Here is a 19,928-nt window from a genome sequence, read left to right as displayed (position 1 = left end):
AAACTAACTATTAAATAAATAATATTCATTTTTTAAAATCTAAAGGAAAGAAAATTGTAAATGTACTCTTACTAATTTCTTTTAATTAACTAACTTTCCTTTTTAATATATAATTGTATGTTAAACAATTATGACAAAAAGATACAAATATTTCACATCTATATTTAGGTTCAATTTTTTATTATCTTTATTACATCTTATGATGCTATTATAATTATTTATAATTATGAGATTGTTGCCGTATATGAGTATGTGTAAATTTTATGAATATGTGTTTGTTCATGTAAGACAAATATAATTAACTAAACATAAAACAAATTTCTAAAAACCAAGTTATGTGTATAAAAATCTTAAAGAAAAAATAATTAATTTTCCTTTCTAAATTTTAAATAAAATAAAACTGTAAAAGTAATTTTATTTTCTTATAACTAACTAAGTTCATTTTTAATAATTTCGTGTTAAAAATTATGAACCAAAAATATTTCAAATATTTCACTCGATATCACTGTAACATGTGTCAATTAAAAAATTAGATTGTGAATGTGTCAATAAAAATCTGCCATTATTTTATAAATGTAAAAATATTAGTGATATTGAAAAAGCGAATTTTGAAAATGACAACTTTTGAAAATGGCAATATAGTTAATATTAACTTGAAATAATTATTTCATAGTAATTTTATTTTTCCAAATTCTAGACAAAATGTAACTGTAAAATATTATGTACTATTAATTTCTTTTTCTAAAACCCTAAAACACTGTAAAAGAATATTTGATAGTTCTTTTCCTTTTTTCTTAAAAAAAAGTTCTAAACAAAAGAAATTTGTATCATTTTTTTTAAGTCATAACCAAAAGAGAATTGTAAAAACTTATTTGATAGTTTTTTTAATAGAGAATTTGATGATGAACATGATACTAAAATTATTTAATTAACAAAAGAAATGTAAAATTAGTATTGATAGAAATTGTAAAAAGAGTAATTTTAAAATTATTTATTAGTAACTAGAAATTATTATTTTATGGAAATTTATTTATTTCTATAATTCTAAAGAGAAGATAATTGTATAAGATTATATAACAGTAATTTTCTATTTCTAAAATCCTAATCAAAAATGTAAAGGAGTATTTAATAGTATTTTTATTGTAAATTAAAAGATATTTATAAAATAGAACATTTCCCCTTTTTAAAAAAATTCTAGCAAAATAAAAATTTAAAAAGTTATTTAAAACATTAAATTAGCACATAAGAAAATGTATATTGTTGTCATTGACTTGATTGTCGTATATTCGACTTTCAATTTTTCTTATTTTTCATTCAATTTCTATTTTGGATTGAGTTCAATTGAAACATTTAGGTATAATATTTTTTCTAATCCAAGTAGAAAGTCGATAAAAATTCATCTATGTGCCATGATTATAAAATACAAATTTTAACTTGAACTTATGTATGAAAATGATTTTTTAATTATAAAATAAATCTCATACAACATATGCAAATCAATCATAAAACTATAATAGAATTATTATTTTTTTTCTTTATTATATTAAAATATCAAACAAAACCGTTGCAACGCAACGGGCTCATATCTAGTTGTATTAATATAGTTGGGTTAAACGGGCCCTCTATCAAAAAAAAAACAAGTGATGGGTATGGGTTGAAGGATAACGCGTTTTTGCAATTGAAATCAGTTGTCAAAAGGTGTGAATGTGGTTGAACGTGTGTTTCACACTTACTATGCCTTCCTTATATACTCCTCCTCGTCCGTTCGGATATTGCTATATCTTTGTCCTGACCTTCTCACCGAAATAAGAAATCCTGGGCTTCTAACCGTACAAGACCGATTCTTGTGCTTAAATCCACCTCGGGCTCTCTATTTCATCCTCCCGTTACCGACATCCTCCTTCGATCCTCGATGTTATGCTCTTTCTAACTGACCTTAATTGGGCCTATCGAATTGCTTCCCGCCCATCTTCTTAGGATCTAATCTCGACGTCAAATCTGGGCCCAATAGTTACTTTGGAAAAAGAATAAAAAAAATAATCGATCATCATAATTGTAAAAGCTAGTTGCCCGTGTCAGGCGAGCCACGCAGCCCATAATACAGAGGTCAAATAGCCAATAATAAGTTGACACGCACGCAAAGCCTTGCGCTTTTTAGAGAGAAAAAGCGAATGTCTATTTCCGTAATTTCGCAAAACAGTTGATGACTCTCCCCGTCGTCGTCGTCGCCTCTCTTTCTCCTTCCTCCCTCCCCTCAGCTTTCTCTCTCTAATCTCCGATCTTTGAATAGATCTCCTTGGGTTTATCAAAATTGCTAGAAACCCTAACTTTCCTTCAAATCCATGGATCGTGATAACAGAACCAGCACCGACGGAGGAGGATCCGTAACAATGGAATCAACCGAGATTCAGCCTTCTCCTACTCCGCAACCGCAGCCTGTGGCGGTTCTAAGTGGAAACGCGCCACCTCCGTTCCTGAGCAAGACCTACGACATGGTCGACGATCCAGCTACGGATTCGATAGTGTCGTGGAGTGGTAACAGCAACAGTTTCATCGTATGGGATCCACCGCAGTTCGCTAAAGATCTACTTCCCAAGAACTTCAAGCACAATAACTTCTCCAGCTTCGTCAGGCAGCTTAACACCTACGTAAGCAAATGCTCCTCTCTCTCTCTCCCTTCGTTTAGTTTCAATTGATGTCGCCATTGTCTTCTTAAGTTTCTTCAATGGCTAAGCAGATGAGGTTTCCTAGCTTCCGTTTTGTTTGTGGTCTATTGAACAATTTTTTAGCCAGTAGAGAATGCAATTGAAATCAGTTGTCCAGTGTATGTTTGAGTCAATGTTATTAGGGTTTAGTAATAGTCGAAGATTGTAATGAATCTTCCTGAATTTTCTCAGCATTATAAGACAAGAAGAAACAAGGAAAAGAGAGCAAGTGTTGTGTTGATCATGACCTGAGTGTTCAAGGTTATCAACTTTCTCAACTTGTTGTAAATGAGTGTCGAGGTTTAATAGAGAGAGTACCTCTCTGAAAACCTAAAAGGCCAACTTGGTTAGTAGTTCCTGGAATAGAAACAAAAGATCATAAGTAGGGTGTTCGGTGTTTCAATATCTTCTCTTGTCGTTAGTATGTCTTTATATTTTTGATCTGGCATGTCAGTTACGGGAATCATAGAGCTGCTCTTTGCAGTTGCATTTAGGTTAAGTTGCTATCTATTGCATATATAAGCTTTGCTCTATATAAGACCGTGATGAATGGAGCTTATACTGCCTAATATTTAGAGCAGAGTTGCTAACTAATGCTACAAGATAGTGAATGCGCTTAAATATGCTGGGTTTTTCTGCCGATATCTTTATTAGTTTATTCCATATACCATCTTAAAATAAAGATTATACGAGTATACCATAGAGACAACTCTATTAGTTTGCAGTGATCCATATTGGATATTTGGGTTTCTCCTTTGGCTTGGGTGGTAGGTTAGACTGATAATAGGAACATATATTCAGCAGTCTTTGCTTCATCTGCTGACAAGATCAGCTGCAATTGGTCTGCTACGTTTACTTGAATGAAAGTTGCTCTGGACCATGTGATTCCATTTAAGAAGTCACTTCCTGTCTATGGCTGTTTGAATCTGTGAATAGTTGGAACTTTAGGCTTTGTGTTGGAGTCATTAGATTTGCACTAAATGGGGTTACCTAATGTGACACTTTTTCTCATTTATTTTGTTGGAATCCATTTTCACTCCATTTTGCACGCCTTCTCTTGAAACAGGGTTTCCGGAAGGTTGACCCAGATAAATGGGAATTTGCGAATGAAGGTTTCCTAAGAGGTCAGAAGCACTTGCTAAAAACAATAACTAGGCGAAAACCTGCACATGGACATGGACATGGACATCATCAATCTCAGCACTCGATTGGGCAGAACTCATCTGTAAGCTCATGTGTTGAAGTTGGCAAATTTGGTCTCAAAGAAGAGGTCGAGAGGCTTAAACGAGATAAGAACGTCCTTATGCAAGAACTCGTCAGGTTAAGGCAGCAGCAACAATCCACTGATAACCAACTTCAAACGATGGTTCAGCGTCTCCAGGGGATGGAGAATCGGCAACAACAGTTAATGTCATTCCTTGCAAAGGCAGTACAAAGCCCTCATTTTCTATCTCAGTTCTTACAGCAGCAGAACCAGCAGAACGAGAGTAGCAGGCGAATCAGTGATACCAGTAAGAAGCGGAGATTCAGGCGAGATGGCATTGTCAGTAATAATAAGGAATCTGCTTCTCCTGATGGACAGATAGTGAAGTATCAACCCCCAATGCACGAGCAAGCAAAGGCAATGTTTAGCCAGCTTATGAATATGGAACCTTACAAAACCGGCGATGATGGTTTCCTTCTAGGTAACGGTACTTCTACTACAGAAGGAACAGAGATGGAGATTTCATCAAACAACGTAGCGGGTATAACTCTTCAGGAGATGCCAACGGCTTCTGAGATACAATCATCATCATCACCAAGTGGAGCAACTCCTGAAAATGTTACAGTAGCTGAGTTTCCAACACCTGATGAAGCAATTCCTTCACCTGATGAACCATCTCTACCCGAATTTGCTGATATTCTGCCGGAGAATATGGCCGAGGTGCCTCCAGAGAATTTCTTGGAAACAAACATGGAAGATATGAGTACGATCCTAGATTCAGATCTGTTCAATAGTGATGATTTACCCTTTGACTTTGACGACATTCTGAGAGACCCCGATTTAGAACCTTCGGTTGATGATTACGCTTCACTCTTTCAAGACATTCTCATGTCAAGCCCGGTTCCAGAGGATATGGATGTAACGCCAGTGGATGTTAGAACCAAGGACAGTGAGACAGAGAAGAAACAGATGGATAATCTGACTCAACAAATGGGTCTCCTCTCGCCTGAAACCATAGATCATTCAAGGTAACCAATATAACTTTACTAGTTATTAACCACAGATAGTAAACTCTATTAACTCGATATATCTGCTTATAAATCTTTCGTAATGTTGCTTCCATTCAGGCAAAATCCGTGATTTTGGAAGTTTTTGAAGTCTTTTGAAGTAACACCAAACTACTATCTTCCCTAAGAAGCTTCATCTCATGCATTGATCTTTTTATTTTCTTCTTTCTTATATCAAACTTCCATATAACTATTCATTTACACACTTTATAAAGATGTGGTGGGATCTATGTCGAAGTTTCAATCTATTATTGATTTTTTGGCCTATTTGTTAGACAAGAGCTAAATGAACTTGAGAGGTCAACAGAATATCATATGTTTCGTTTTTGGTTTTCATTATTAATCCTACTTTTCACCTTTAAATATATATACAAATATACATTTTCAAACTACTAAATTTTATATTACTAACTTTATTTTTTTAAAAAATTATTCAAAAAAAAAATTTATCCAAAAATGAAGGTTGAGTTTCAAAACGAAACTAAATCGGAAATAATTAATCTTGAAAACCAAATCAGACCTATCACTACTCTCCAGATCAAAAAGAACAAAACTTGTGAGAGAGACTAGCTACTATCTGTTTTTAGCAAACGGATGATGAAGAAGCTCTTTCACAGTGCCTCTCTTTCTCCAGTCCTTCTCCAGACATCTTCCAACAAAATCTCTAAACTCCAACGAACCACTCACTGGATTCTCCACTTCCTCATTACAACAAATGGCACAAACCAGAGCTGCCCAGTCCGGTTTATCTCCAACTTTAGTCAATGGATACCTTCCAAGATAACACTCGAGAACCACAACACCTAAAGACCACACATCTCCTGCAAAACCAACCTCTTCAAAACCCCATTTCTCTGGATCCACACGTTCAGGACTCATATACGCACACGTCCCGCTCGAACCATAGTCTCCTCCGGTTACAACCCGGCTCGCACCAAAATCCGCAATCTTGACCTCTCCATTCTCGTTAATAAGTAGATTCGAAGGCTTTATGTCTCCATGGACTATTCTCATTTCTTGAAGGTGACGTAACCCTTGGAGTATTCTGTTAGCGAGAGTGGATATCACTTGCTCAGGGAAAACGTGTCGAGCAAGCAACGCATCCTGAAGAGACCCTTTCTCCATGAGCTCCATCACGAAACATAGATCGGATGAATCAGCAAAAACGGCGTAGCATTTTACGATGAAGCTCGATTCGATTCTCTTGAGAATGTCGGCTTCGAGAGTGGTGATGCTGAGATCTGACCGGATGAGTTTTAATGCGTAGAGAGCTGTGGTTCTCCGGTGACGGGTTTTGTAAACTGTCCCGTCGGTTCCTTGTCCTAAAATGGTGAGTTTCTCGAGATCGTTCAAGGTTTGAATCGGCGATGATGAGTCGGAGCTTGATGATGAAAATGAGGACGGAGATGGAGCTATGGGGATGATGCCGTGGTAATGTGGTGGTGGAATAGAGAGTGTGAGTGGGTTTTGGTGACGTCTCTCTCTCACAAGTGACATCTATTTTGTTATCTTCTCACTTGTGGTTTTCAAGTCCAAGGTTGCATAAGGAGCTTTTTGGGATGTTAAACTAAATATTAAAAGAAATGAGTTGATGATGATCATCTCATTGTACGACACTTGTCAGTAACAGTTGTAACAAACTCAAACATGTGTGGTTTTCAGGTAGTGGTGATCGATTTGTTTCTAAAATTTTACAGGATAAAAATAGGTCACTAGTTTGAGATTTTAGCACCTTTTGCATTTCTTTTCTTTTCTCCTTACATCTAGTAAGAATCTTTGTGATAATAATAAGTAATTTTTTTTTTCTAAGAGTAAATAAATGATAAATTTAAACAAAAAATCATGAAAAATGTGTTTCTTTTCATAAGATTAATGTCAGAATTTAAAACTTTCAACTGCTACTTTGTTTTGATAAAATAAAATAAAGATGCTGGTTAGTTGCAAACTTGCAGTGATTTTTTTTTGGGTTAATATACGTTATAAATAGTATTGTGGCCTAAAACCATTTGACAAAAAACAATTAAACACCATTGAAATAGCTACACAAACTGACTCGTTTTACAAGTGATTGAAAGACAAGGGAGTAGAGGGAATATACAGAGGCAAAGTTCAAACAGTCAAGACTTCTCTGTCCCAAAACCAGACTTCTCTTGAATGTTTAACCAAGATTGTGCGTGTGTTTCAGGCGATCTCAAGCTGCGAGTACTATGACAACGATGAGTAGAACGATACCAAATATCACCATTAGTAAACACATCTGCATATAATAACCATAAAGTAAGAAAATAATAGTGAGGAACATGAAAAAAGGTAAAGTGGATGAAAGTTGAAACATTGTTATTCCCTTTTCCTTGTTTTCATTTTACCAGAGAAGAGTTTGATCGTTGTGTCCTGGAGGCTTTCACGAGATGAGACCTTCCCTGAGCTGTTGAGGAATGTGCATTCTCGACATGGCTACCAATATCATCTGCAAGAAACAGATTATAAGAAGCGATTAGGATTCAAAGCATTATTGATTTGCTTGAGAAGTTGTGAGATTTCACCTATCATGGCTCCTTGGTCGTGAACCAACACCGCGAGATCTTTGAAAATCTCGTTTACTTCACCGATTTGCTGCTGAACTTCCTTTATCCCCTGTTCTCTTTCCTCTATCACTGCTTCGTTGAAGGATATTTCGTTTTCAAGCAACACAACTTCTTGCCTACAGATGAAGAAAGAGAGATCACAAAGCATGAACGCAGGAGTTTATCTACAGAGAGATATGTGGCGTAAAACTTACTCACCTTCTAGATTCCATGAGGATACGCTGCTCTTGTGATCTATCATAGCCAATGTCTACTTCACTGTGGTATATGAAATATAGAAACATTAGTAATGACATCGAGCTGGATGTAAGAACACGGGATGTTACTCCTGTGACGAGCTACCAGTCAAGATAGTTACAGGTAAATAGACTAAAATTCAACAACAAGTTTGCTTCCAACAAACAAAAGGGTGGAGCCATCAATCAATTTAAGAGGGTAGAGAGAGAGAGAGAGACTAAAGGTTTCTGATATCACATTCAGTGTTGAAGTTAATTCAACATTACCTTGAAGAAAAGTCACCTTTTGGATCGAAAGGAGTGTAGGAAGTTTTCCTTTCAGCTGCAACTCTCTGTGCCTTCTGAAAATCTTTAAGCACTGCTTCGAAGTCCTTTGCAAGCTTAGCGTCTGCAATCTTCTTACTTTGCTGAAGAAATAGGTCCTAATCTTTCAAATGACTGAATGAAAAAAAATAGAAAAAACATCGAAGAAAACACTTTACAGAAACATCTCGATGATGATCGGTCTCGCTAGCTTCTTTAAGTTTGGCCGAAGTGTCCTTTACCAACTGCCCAATATGTAACCTTGTCTTGTGCCTGACAAGCCAAAAGCAAATCCTAATTAACTTCAAAATGGGTTTCAAGGGAAGACATAAATAACTTATTGAGTAAAGTCTCAAGCTTTTGCCAGATGAGACAAACCCTACACGTAGACTGATATAAAATTACCTCATTCCATAAATAAAAAAAACTATCAGTAGTCCAGATAACAAACAAAGCAATCCTAAGTAACTCCAACATTGGTTTTGCGGCCTCAAAGACATAATCAAGGGAACCTAATTAAGTTTCTTCTCAAGCAAGAAACTCAATTTGGCAGATTTAACATATGAGAGAGACAAACCGCATACGAAAAAATCTTATTCGACTGAAGAGACTCACAGCTTGTGACGGAGCTCGGGGGTATCCTTAGGAGTACCGAGAGTATTAACAAGGCGCTGGAAGTTAGAAACGGCCGTGTTTATCTGAAAGATACCAGACGCCACCGCTTCTGTTCCTCCTCCATCCTTGTTCCCCTTTATTAATTTCCTCCCCGCTTCCAAAGCTCATCTCTCTCTGACGACTAAAAGTAAGAATCTGCAACCGTTGTTCTCGGGATTTCAGAGGGATTTGTGGGACGAGAAAAAAAAAGCAAAACGAAATTCGAAATTGCTTCCAAGAGAGGATAGAAACGAATTTTTTTTTAATTTCTGGTTTATTATCCAAGTCGTAAAAGACACGTGAAGTGAGTGAGAGAAGCAAGAACAACACGAGAACTTGTCTACTCCTCCTACCTTAATCTGGGCTTTAGTATATCCATTATCATGATGGGCCGCTTGGCCCATATTTGCACATTAATTAAAATGGACGACGAGGATCGCGTCACTGATAAAACTCGAAACGGCGGAGATCAGCGACCGAAAAGAAACGGCGATCATCCGATTAAAAACGTAACCGAAGGGAACACGATGGTGCTGTGGGAGATAACGCTGGGAACAGCCTACTTCTTGGGGCTGAGGCGGACTTATAGGCTCGCCTTGAAGATCCAACGTCGGGTTGTTGGTCCCAAGCATCCAAAAATCCGTCAGTTTCTTCATCGGTGAGATTCTTCTTTCCAGATCGTCTCGATTCTTGTTTGCTTCTGATGTTACGCTTATAGAGTGAGTGAGATTCTATTTCAATCGGTTGCTCGAAAACTGATGAGATATTATAAATTCAAAAAAAGAAAAAGAAATTCAGTATTGTGAAAATGATTACTCTTTTATTTTTATTTATTTTTGTTCATTACTCAAAATAGTAAGTAAAATATGGAGTGAGGCTGGAAGATGCTCTAAGTCGTCTTGGCTCTCGTTTTGGTTTGATAGTTAGCAATTGAAGCATTGTCGATGTGATTGTAGCCTTGTGATTCGTTGACTTTTTGCCATTGTTTCCAAGAGAATGATCCCATCTTTATTGTACCTTAACACTGATTCTTGTACATCATTTTGGTAATCTTCCTTTCTGAGATATGACGAAAGCTATTCATTTGCTTATGCATTGATTTGACTCTCTTTCCCTTGTTTGTTTGCAGGAGGACTCGTAAAATCTTCGATGTGGCAGTTTCGGTTCACAAGAACATACAGCAGAGAGACATTGAAGTTGGTCGGAATCTCGGCAACTGGATTCTCCGTTGGCTCGACCGGATTAAACCAGCTGCTCAGATCCGTACTCGACCTGAACCAAACTCCAACGTCGGCAAGGCAAAAAGGCTATCGGATTCGGCTCGTCCCAGATCAAACACGACGCAGAGTCCACCGAAACGTGAATCCGATAGGCATTTGTTCTCTTCGCTGAAACACTTCCAGCACAGGCCTTTCCCGACGATGATCCAGCCTCCTAGACCTAATGGAATTACTACTCAGTACAGACATTACAGCGCCGGTGTAGCCGCCAGTCTGATTTCTCCGAGCTATGTAAGAGGCAGCGGGTTCGTTGGTGTAATCAGGAAGGACATTTTGCAGTGGATGTTACAGAGATGACGACCAAGCAGAAAAATCCCCAACATCTTTTCTTTTAACGACATAGTTTAGCACCTTTGTACTTGTTAATTCCAGAAACTAATGTGATTGTGGATCGTTTCGGAAGTATGTCTCAACCTCTTTCATCGTCAAGAATCTGCGACCAATGATGTAAAGTTTCCAAGTGTGAATAACGATCACTTTGCCAGCATCTCTCTAGCATATACTTTGATCATGATTGCTTCAGAACACCCAATGCTCTTCTCATGAAACGCAATTGGTTTGTCATTTGGTGATGGCACAATACCGCCTTTTTACTCAGGGCATGAGTCTGGATCACAAGCCTCAATGAAAATCAGAGAGGGCTAATGTGAGAGCCTGTTTAAGCATATGGAGAATGCCTCATATGTTTAATTCGTTCCACCCAAATTGACAGTTTGTGCAAGAGTTTGGTCAATGGCCGAGCGATCAACCCCTGATCAAGGTACAAACTTTCAATAGTAACCTGTGTCCCAAAACTCCTTTAGTTATGTCGGCTTTGGCTATACAATCTCAATCTTTGTTATGTCCATCTCCAACTTCGGTTCGCATATTCGTACTTCTTGAATTTAACTATTAATTTATGGTGTTTGAGTATTGAAAGATCTCACGAACATGTTGATTGTTGAAACTAACTACATGATTTCTTGTATATTAGTGAAAACTAATCATACTAAAAGCTTCCACCGTATTCTAGTGGTTAAAATTTAAAGGTTTTTACAGCGGTATAAAGTTCAAACATGTATAAAGTTTGAATTTCAGACTATTCAATTTTTTTAAAATTATATGAAGTCCACATTTCAAAGATTATATGAGGTACATTTTATATTTTATATAATTAAGCGTGCTTATTCTAATATTAGCCAACCAAACACTTTTTGATGTACTTTCCGCTATAGAAATCCCTTACAAATTCATCCAACCTTTGCAGATAGATAAGATCATCAAAAGCCAGACTTAAGCATGACTGCGAATATGATTGTTAAGCTTTTAGTATCTTTCTTCAAAGATGTGAATATGGTTATATTCATTGAAATCTCTATAAATTAATAATGTTGGGACTACATCAAAACTGTAATTTTTTATTAATTTATAGAAATATTAATTTATCGATATATTAATTAAGCCGAAAATTCAATTTGGAACTATAAAATTATATTATTTTAAAGAGATACTAGATTTTAACCCGCGCTTTAAAAGCGCGGATATATTTTTTTATATAAAATTTGACTGAATTTATAAATAAAAATAAATTCTTTTTAAATTTTCTATTTATGTTTCAAAAACGTTATTCTATTATGAAATTCAATTCTCAAATAGTGCTTTCATATCCGACCCAGAGCTATGATTGAACCGATCAATCCAGTGATATGTGTATAATCTGGTTCATTTTAATAAAAAGAATTGTAATTAAAAATCTATTAACCTATGATCCGCTAAAAAAAATATTTTTGAAATTACTATTAAATAAATCATAGTTTTTACTATTTTATAAAATTGAAAAGTTTAATTCTTTAGACTTTAATGAAATTTGTATTATGTCATTTGAAGAAAATGAGACAATGGTAATAGGAAAATAGATTTATTGATAAAACATTTTTTTGGTTACTAATAAGTTATGATAAGATTACATTTTTATTTATTTTTAGATATAAAAATTAATTTTAAGATAAGGTTTTTTAAAAATTGAACACTCAAAATTGGCATATCATTATTATGTACAAAAATGACATAGTAATAATATTGTTTTAATTTTTTATTTTTACATATTTATTGTTCTAAGATATGTGTTTCTCTATGAAATTTATATCATGTATTTTTATGATTTTGTTTAACAGTTGTTTTATATGTTTTGGATAACCAATATCTATAAAAAGTGATAAATTTTTTAATAGGTGTTTTATATGGTTTTGTCATTGCAAAAGAAAAAAAAAATGATGGAAAAAACTTTTATTGACAGTTGTTTAAATATTGTTTGAATAGATCGAAAAATATTTTTTGAATATAATTTGTTCTAACGTGATGATTGATTTACGAAACTGCCACTATTTTATTTGTCACATACTCTTCTCTTTTCGAGGAAAGTGAAGACATCAATGTATAAGAACAACCCCATCAACGAACCGGTGAGAGGGGGTCATAAAGGTATTTTTATTATTTTTTTTTATTTTTTTCGGTTTGATTTATTAAAAAAAAAAATAAGCGAACCAGTTGTGGACTTATATTAGAGCTCAGTGTATTTGTAAGAGAAGTATCTATCACCTCCTTGGCAAGGTATATTTATATATATTACCAGTCAACACAATAACTCAACTTTTTTTCCTAAACATTTAAAAGTATTATAAGATATGCCCATTTTTTTAAAGAAAAATATTTTCCCCAATATTGTCATTTTATTTGAATTGTTTTGATAGATAGAATTGTTCTGTGCATACACTACAAGAAAAAAGAGATATTGTTACGACTTTTTGAGACTGAAGTTTTTAGTCACATATTTGTGACATAACAGACACTGATTTATGACTAATCTTTTATGTCAGAAAATAGTAGCTATTTGGTCACAATATTGTGACAAGTTATGTCGTAACCAAATTATGTCACATTTAGCGACGTAAATATGACAAAAATAAATTAGACAAAAAATGTGACATAATTGTAACTATATTTATCGTTACCATAGCAACAACATATGTGACTAAATGCTATGTCTCCATTTATGACGATATATAAACTAAATGTTGGTGATCAATGCATTGAAAACGATAACAAATAAAAAATGTCGTAACTTTTAAAGCAAAATTATTTGGGTGATCTTGCAAGGTTTATTTATGTTGCTCCAGTTTTAACCATGGTTTATCCATTTTTCTTTTGTGGTTGAATACAAAACTTTAATTCTATGCACTAATCCCTAAATTTAAACCCTAAACTTAAACTTACATACAAAACAATTAATTTGATCTTTTAAAATTAGAAATTAATTCTTAAACTTTAACTTCAAACATATATTTTAAAAATTTAAACATATATACTCCAAACACTTAATCTCAAATCATATAAGTTAAGTCCAAATCTCAAATATATACCCTAAACTACATCAAACCATATATCATAAACTTAAATTTCAAATATAATATTTTAAACTTAAACTCTAAATCTTCAATAGAAACTCAAAATTTATTCTCTTAAAATATTTAATCCCAAGTTTTTAAACTCAAACTGTTAACCTTACATATACTCCAAACCATATATTTGTATATCCAAAGACATTAAGTTATATCACATACTTCAAACTATTTTAAAATATTTTCTAAATTTTAAACTTAAACCTCAAACTCCAAATCATATATCACAAATTCCATATCTAAATATATTTTTCATTTCTAGAACTATATAACATGTACTCTGAGTGAAGTAAACTTGTAATTTTAATTAAAAAAAAAATTTGATCGACAATAAAACTTATAATAAACATTAAAACTAAAGAAAAATTAGAAACCAAAATTTTCTCGCTGTCAAAATGAAATTAGAAACAAGAATTCTAAAACAACTAACATTAAAGAATAAAACTTATTCTGTCAGTTGAGAAAATAAAGTATAACAACCAAAAAAAATCCTATTGGCTGATTCGGAAGCACGGGGATCAAGCTTTTCACCGTCGGACGAGACTGGATCCGATGGACCAAAGCTGTTCCTTTTCTTCAGATCTTCATACATAAGCTTTCTTCACTGCTGGCCTCAACATCTCCTCTCTTCTCTTTCGTTAGAAGATCTCTTCTCCATGTCTCTCCACCCTCGCAAAATCTCTGCCTTCATCTTTCTCCATCTTCTCTACCGCCTCAGTTAATGGTGGTCTATTATAAGTTTGACTTCCATCATCTCTCTTCTGCGTGGCATTGATTTTGGTGCATGCTGAATGAGTGGTCTCTCTGTCTTTTGATGAATCCTCTTCCTCCATTTGATATCACGCTCGCCGTCTCCCCACCACTCTACCACGGTTCGACATATCTCTCTCTGTCTCTGTCTTTGTCTCTCTCTTTGATCTGATTTTTGTTTGTTTTTGGTAAAGGAAGGTGGAGGATGCAGAAGAAGCTTGATGGGGGAGGATGCAGAAGAAGCTTGATGGGGGAGGAGACAAGACCAGCTGTGGTCGTAGTGGCTACTGCGTGGCGGAGGCAAGGCATGGCCGCTTATTTTTTAGGGTTGATTTTTTTTTATCATTTGGTTTAGTTATCTAAACCGAATTTTATTTTAAACCAATTTCATTTTGTAAACCGATTTATATTTATTTCGATTTATAGATAGTAACCAATTGAAACTGAGATGTTATTATTACTGTCGTACTTTGTGACTTTTAATTATGATAAACTAATAACATGATGAGTCTTAAAAAATACAGAATTTTTGTTACGCAATTATAGTAACGGATAAATATCATTTCTTTAGTCATCAATACAATTAAAACAGCAGCACTTTTTCAGACTTCCCCTTGCCTTTTCAAACTATTTACATGAGTGCCATTATCATTTAATTTTTAAAATCAAATATTATGGTAACTATTTAAATTGAGAAGATATAGTTCCTATTAATATGGAAAATTTGGTACACTGCAGATACTATTTTCCTATTAATATGCAACATAAAATAATTAATGAATTTTAATACATTAAGAGTTTTTAGTATATTCGACAATTTTTTAAAAAATGATAACTTCTAAATACTACATAAGATTACAAATAATCATAAAATAAGTCTTATACGTTAGAAAAAATATCCTAATAACTTTTTTCACAAATAGAAAATCCTACTTAACTACTAAAATTAATAGATCGACACTATCCTACTAATACTCAATGTATTCAAATAATATTAAGATCTGAAATAACCAATAAATTATATCAGCTTTCGAGATATATGATCAATATACGCGGTATTAGTATATAAAATCATATATCATTTTGTTCAAATTTAATAAAATTGTAAATTATAAAAATTATAAAAAGTAAAAATATGTTTAAGTCACTGTTTTTTAAATTTATGCAGACTTTGTACCCGACTGCTTTAGTCATTTGGTTATTGGGTCGGCTGCAAGTAAAATGTATGTCAATAGTTTAATCAATTCAATATATAATTATATATATCAATATTAAAAATACAATTAAAATCATGTTAAAAATTTACTAAATTTTTAAATATATTTTCTATATTTTTTGTTTCACATAAAATATAAAAAACAATTAAACAGTTTTTGTAACAGGTGGAGTTACCACATATAATAAAAAGTACAATAAAATTAAAATGGTTAAGTATTTAAATATCTAATGAAAACATTGAGAGTATATTTTAAATTAAAAAATAACAAGTTAAATCAAATTGGATTACACACCGATCATTTCTCAATTAAACTGGTAGCATCGGGTTTTTGCTATTTTGCTGGTTTATTGAAGTTTTAAATAATGGTTATTTCTTAAAACTCAAGCTAAATTATATATCGGATTAATAGATTTACCGGTTAGATCGTGAGTACAAATTGAATACGGGTCTAGATTGAGTTTTAAAAATGCGGATTAAAATGGAAAAAGTTAAATAGACAACATACCATGCATTTTATAATATTGTTAAAGAATTTTACATCATAAGATATCCCGCGCTTTAAAAGCGCGGGTCAAAATCTAGTCTAATCTATTAAAACTGAAGTACAAATAGTACTTAACCCTGATTTCTCCACAAAAATTACATCTTTATGCCACTACTTTTAAAACACAATAGTTTTATCATTTTTTCATTAAAAATCGTGTTTGTTTTCAAGCCCATTACTTCGCTATACCATAAATTCACTAAACCATAACTAAACTAGACCATCTAATTAATTAAATTTGACCAGCATAAACCTTATATAACTCGAACAAAACCAGAACAAACCTAAGGTAGTAAATAAAAAAATGCTACGGCAGGTGTATAAAAATACTATGGAATAATACGAAATATTCCTTGGTGGAATGTGATACTTAACCACATAATCGTAATCCATTATATATCAAGATTTTTAAAGCCTAGAATTATTAATCTCATATCAATATTGTTTTCATGTGTCTTTTGGTTTCTCAGTTTTGTATCATGATTTGTATCATGCTATATATTATGATCAATATTAAGACCAACATGCATACCATCGTTTGAAAGTTAAACCCGCCTAATTAAATAGACCAAATTATGATGTGTAAGGTTAGTTAATATCATTAGATTTGAAAGATTTGAAAGTATAGTAGATATTATCGTAAAACAAAATCAAAACCAGAAATTTATTATATTTCCTAAATGAAATTACATTCTAAAAATCATATTTCTAAGCAATAGTTACTACTTTCAAATCTTTCAAATCTAATGATATTAACTAACCTTACGCATTCAATTTTCCGAATCCCCTATATATTAAAGGAGAAGCATTTTTAAGGCTTTCCCTAAACGATTTTGGTGAGAATGCATGAGAAGCCTCGGATCCACGTGTCGCTCTGTGAGGGAGTTTAAGAAAAACGGATCATTTAATGCGTCGCTTTCTTTCCTTATTTGTTTCAATGTCAAGAAACTTAACGATTTTTTTTTGCATGCTCGAACAGTTTCTCTTGACATTCTCGAACAATTTCTCTTGACATCGTCGACAAGAAACAACCACAATAACAACATATAGTTTGAATCCCCATCTCAGCAAGGAGATAAAGATCGTAGCAAACTCATTACCACGAACCAGAAACACTTAGAAGGATTTCTTGTCGACGATGGATGGACCCGAGTCATCATTCTCTCCCTTCGAGTCTTGCCGTCTCCTGTCGCGGGTTCTTGATCTGAGATCGATGTGGCAGCACTTACCGTAGACGAGGGGGACAAAAGTTAGTGAGAACATTATATTGGCTGGAACTCCAGTTGCGAAGGCCAAACTCGCCTCGAAATCCGTGGTGAGGTTGCCGTTTGCAAACAGGGAGAGATAAGGGATGAGCAGAAACATAGTAGTAACTGTGGAAGATTGTAAGAGAGAAGGAGAAGATTTGAGACGTGTACGAAGAAGAAACTTTATGTTTTTCATAGTCTTCGATTGTATATAGGACTATATACTACAAAACTTCTTTGTCCTTTATATTAAAAATTTACTTGCATCACACATTTTGTTCTCTACACTGATTTTTAGTTTAGTTCTCGGTCTACAACTATTACCCAACCATCAAATCGAGAACTAAGCTTCTTTCTCGACAGCAATTTTCTTTGTTATTATTTCCATTCCTATTTTGCTTTGACGTTAAACTCATCTGCGGGAATGAAAATTATCTATGGGATCTCGTGTATTATCATTGACACATGTCGTCTCCTACGTTTAAGCTTACTCTTGGAAAGCGTAGATAATTAAAATAGTTGAATAATAACTATAGTTCGCTGGTGCTGCGACTGAAAGAAGTTACAAGAATGAAGAGAGAGTGCCGCAGACACGATTGCTGTTGAGATGGATGAGAGCGAGGTGAGAGAGAAGGCAAATGGGTTCACGTTTGAAACCAGCGATGTATCCGTGGTTGAGATCGCTTACTTGTTCGAAGAATATGGTGCACAGAAAACGTCAGTGTAGCTGCCGACCGAGGGACCAATCCAGTCTCCTGTCAAGTTCTTTGGATCGGAGTATATGACCATCTTTCATAAATGAAGTGCACCATACGCTTGCTGATGATGGTGTTTATGGTTTGAGGAGTGACTTGTGTGGTGTTCAGGGGTATGCGTTGCGATATGATAAAGAAGATAACTTATGATCATCATCTGCGGTGTATCGACTTATACATAGAGAACATTTTTTTCGTTTCAGCTTTTACTGTAAATGTACAATTTTATTTACAGTAAAAAGAGCAACGTATTCGATATGTGAGATTAATTCTCGATCTTCTAGCTCAAGTGCCATCAAACCTCTGCACGCTCCCAATGACTCTCCAGAGTTCCATCTTATCTCATGTTCCATATAAGATTATTAAAAGTATGTGAGTACGGATCTTGCATACCTATAGTTCACTCCAAATTCTTAACTATTATAGCTAAAATATCATCTTTCAACTGTTGAGTCCAAACTCATACTGGTCTTATTGTCCAAAAGCCTATTGTTGAACTATAGTTATGGTATAGGTTCAAGCTCTTATGTTTGCATGAACTATAGCCATGCATATGTTTATATCCATAAACGATGACTTACTGTTAATATATATTGGTTGAATCGCAATTATAATATTAAACCGAAATCTTATCTTATTAAGCTTATTCCGATGTAAACCTTAATTCAATTTCGGTTTGAGTATGATAGAAGGAATAGCTGAGAGCGTGATCGATCACGGTTTTGTATGCTTGGGTGATATGCAAGGTTGATAAATGAAATGTGATTTGCATATATTTTTAAAAATTCGCTTATGGAAATATTTATATCCTACAAGTGATGCGCAAGACACGAATATATGACATTAAATTCTTTTTATCGCCGACTATGCTTAAGCGTTTTTAGGTTTTTACAACTATATAAGAGGCGCACTCTCATCTATATTAGTCATAACCTAAACGAAAACCTAAGCATTCTTCACTCATTCTTCTAAATGGCAGCCATAACCTCTGTGTCTGATTTGAAACCGTTCAAGTCAATGTGGAAGATCCGCGTGAAGATCATCCATTTGTGGAATAGTTATTCCGCTGCTGGTGGCTTAACTATTGAGATGGTTCTAATCGACTCTAACGTAGGCATCATTTATTTTGCTTCAACTAAACTTTAGTATGCGCAATTTGTCATTATCTAATATTTTAATTTTTATTTCAGGGTGCTAAGATTAATGCTACTGTGAAAAAGATTATGATCAATCGATCTTCAGGGTGTTATGTAGTCTAATGGTACCTATCTATAAAATGGCAGATCTATTAAACGAGCTGGCGAGGAAATAAAAGGATGCATGGATTTTTCCAGTACAAATGTCTATTAAACAAGACACTATGTACACCATTTATACAATTACTTCTCAGTAATTTCAAATTTGCAGGATCTCTTTATACGCATGTTTTAAAATAGACAATATTTAATTAAAATTTTTGGTTCGGTAATAAATTATCTATGCTGGCTAAACCGGACTATTATGCTTCTGAGATTTTTACTTCGTATTGTTTCCTTTTGTCATATGTCCTCTCATTGTTTCTGTTGTGTCTCAAGACCTAGACGCAATATATTTTTGAAATAGAACAATTTAATATTTATTTATTTATTTATTTTAAAGAGAGTTATTTAATATATATTATTTATATATTTATTTGAAATTGATATATTTAAAATAGAAAATTGATAGTCTTTAACTAAAATTGATTATATAGTTAGATAGATCTAAAATTAATATCCAGATAACCAGATCTGAATCTGATCCAAACTAAATATTTTGAATATCAAAAATTTATAAATCTTATTACATATTTATGTTAATTATTTACATATATTTATATATATTAGATATTCAAAAATATGAATATATCTAAAAATTATCAACGTAGTCACAAGTATCTATCTAAAAATAACCAAAAGTGTTC

At 33.7% G+C, this 19,928-nt stretch overlaps 4 protein-coding genes and 1 long non-coding RNA gene across 6 annotated transcripts; 3 read left to right on the top strand and 2 right to left on the bottom strand.

The window, feature by feature from the left end:
* Positions 1–1,801: 1,801 nt before the first annotated feature.
* LOC108813053 (heat stress transcription factor A-1d) lies at positions 1,802–5,243 on the top strand. Its single transcript, XM_018585489.2, has 3 exons — positions 1,802–2,648; positions 3,772–4,937; positions 5,037–5,243. Exons 1-3 carry the CDS (start codon positions 2,343–2,345, stop codon positions 5,047–5,049), a joined length of 1,485 nt encoding a protein of 494 aa, XP_018440991.1. The 5' UTR covers positions 1,802–2,342; the 3' UTR covers positions 5,050–5,243.
* Positions 5,244–5,357: 114 nt separating this feature from the next.
* Positions 5,358–6,697, bottom strand: LOC108813063 (mitogen-activated protein kinase kinase 10). The gene has a single exon (XM_018585499.2). The coding sequence runs from the start codon at positions 6,471–6,473 to the stop codon at positions 5,550–5,552; it is 924 nt and encodes a 307-aa protein (XP_018441001.1). The 5' UTR covers positions 6,474–6,697; the 3' UTR covers positions 5,358–5,549.
* Positions 6,698–6,928: 231 nt separating this feature from the next.
* LOC108846333 (syntaxin-22) lies at positions 6,929–9,158 on the bottom strand. The gene is made up of 8 exons (XM_018619561.2): positions 9,080–9,158; positions 8,716–8,878; positions 8,280–8,373; positions 8,065–8,204; positions 7,760–7,819; positions 7,520–7,677; positions 7,343–7,443; positions 6,929–7,233 (listed from the first exon to the last, which is right to left on the bottom strand). Exons 1-8 carry the CDS (start codon positions 9,156–9,158, stop codon positions 7,168–7,170), a joined length of 861 nt encoding a protein of 286 aa, XP_018475063.1. The 3' UTR covers positions 6,929–7,167.
* Positions 9,159–9,187: 29 nt separating this feature from the next.
* LOC108844533 (uncharacterized) lies at positions 9,188–10,521 on the top strand. Its single transcript, XM_018617838.2, has 2 exons — positions 9,188–9,412; positions 9,884–10,521. The coding sequence occupies exons 1-2, from the start codon at positions 9,282–9,284 to the stop codon at positions 10,329–10,331; spliced, it is 579 nt and encodes a 192-aa protein (XP_018473340.1). The 5' UTR covers positions 9,188–9,281; the 3' UTR covers positions 10,332–10,521.
* Positions 10,522–13,957: 3,436 nt separating this feature from the next.
* On the top strand, positions 13,958–14,668 carry LOC108827428 (uncharacterized). Of its 2 annotated transcripts, none has more exons than XR_001945662.2 (2): positions 13,958–14,343; positions 14,420–14,668. It is a non-coding gene; the product is annotated as an uncharacterized LOC108827428 (long non-coding RNA). The 2 variants fall into 2 exon arrangements; XR_001945661.2 differs by having other exon boundaries at positions 14,416–14,668.
* Positions 14,669–19,928: the final 5,260 nt, after the last annotated feature.

This window comes from Raphanus sativus, chromosome 1 (genome assembly GCF_000801105.2).
Source record: "Raphanus sativus cultivar WK10039 chromosome 1, ASM80110v3, whole genome shotgun sequence".
NCBI classification, from domain to species: Eukaryota; Viridiplantae; Streptophyta; class Magnoliopsida; order Brassicales; family Brassicaceae; genus Raphanus; species Raphanus sativus.
Note: the sequence above shows the minus strand (reverse complement) of the source record. Positions and strands in the feature narration are given on the sequence as shown.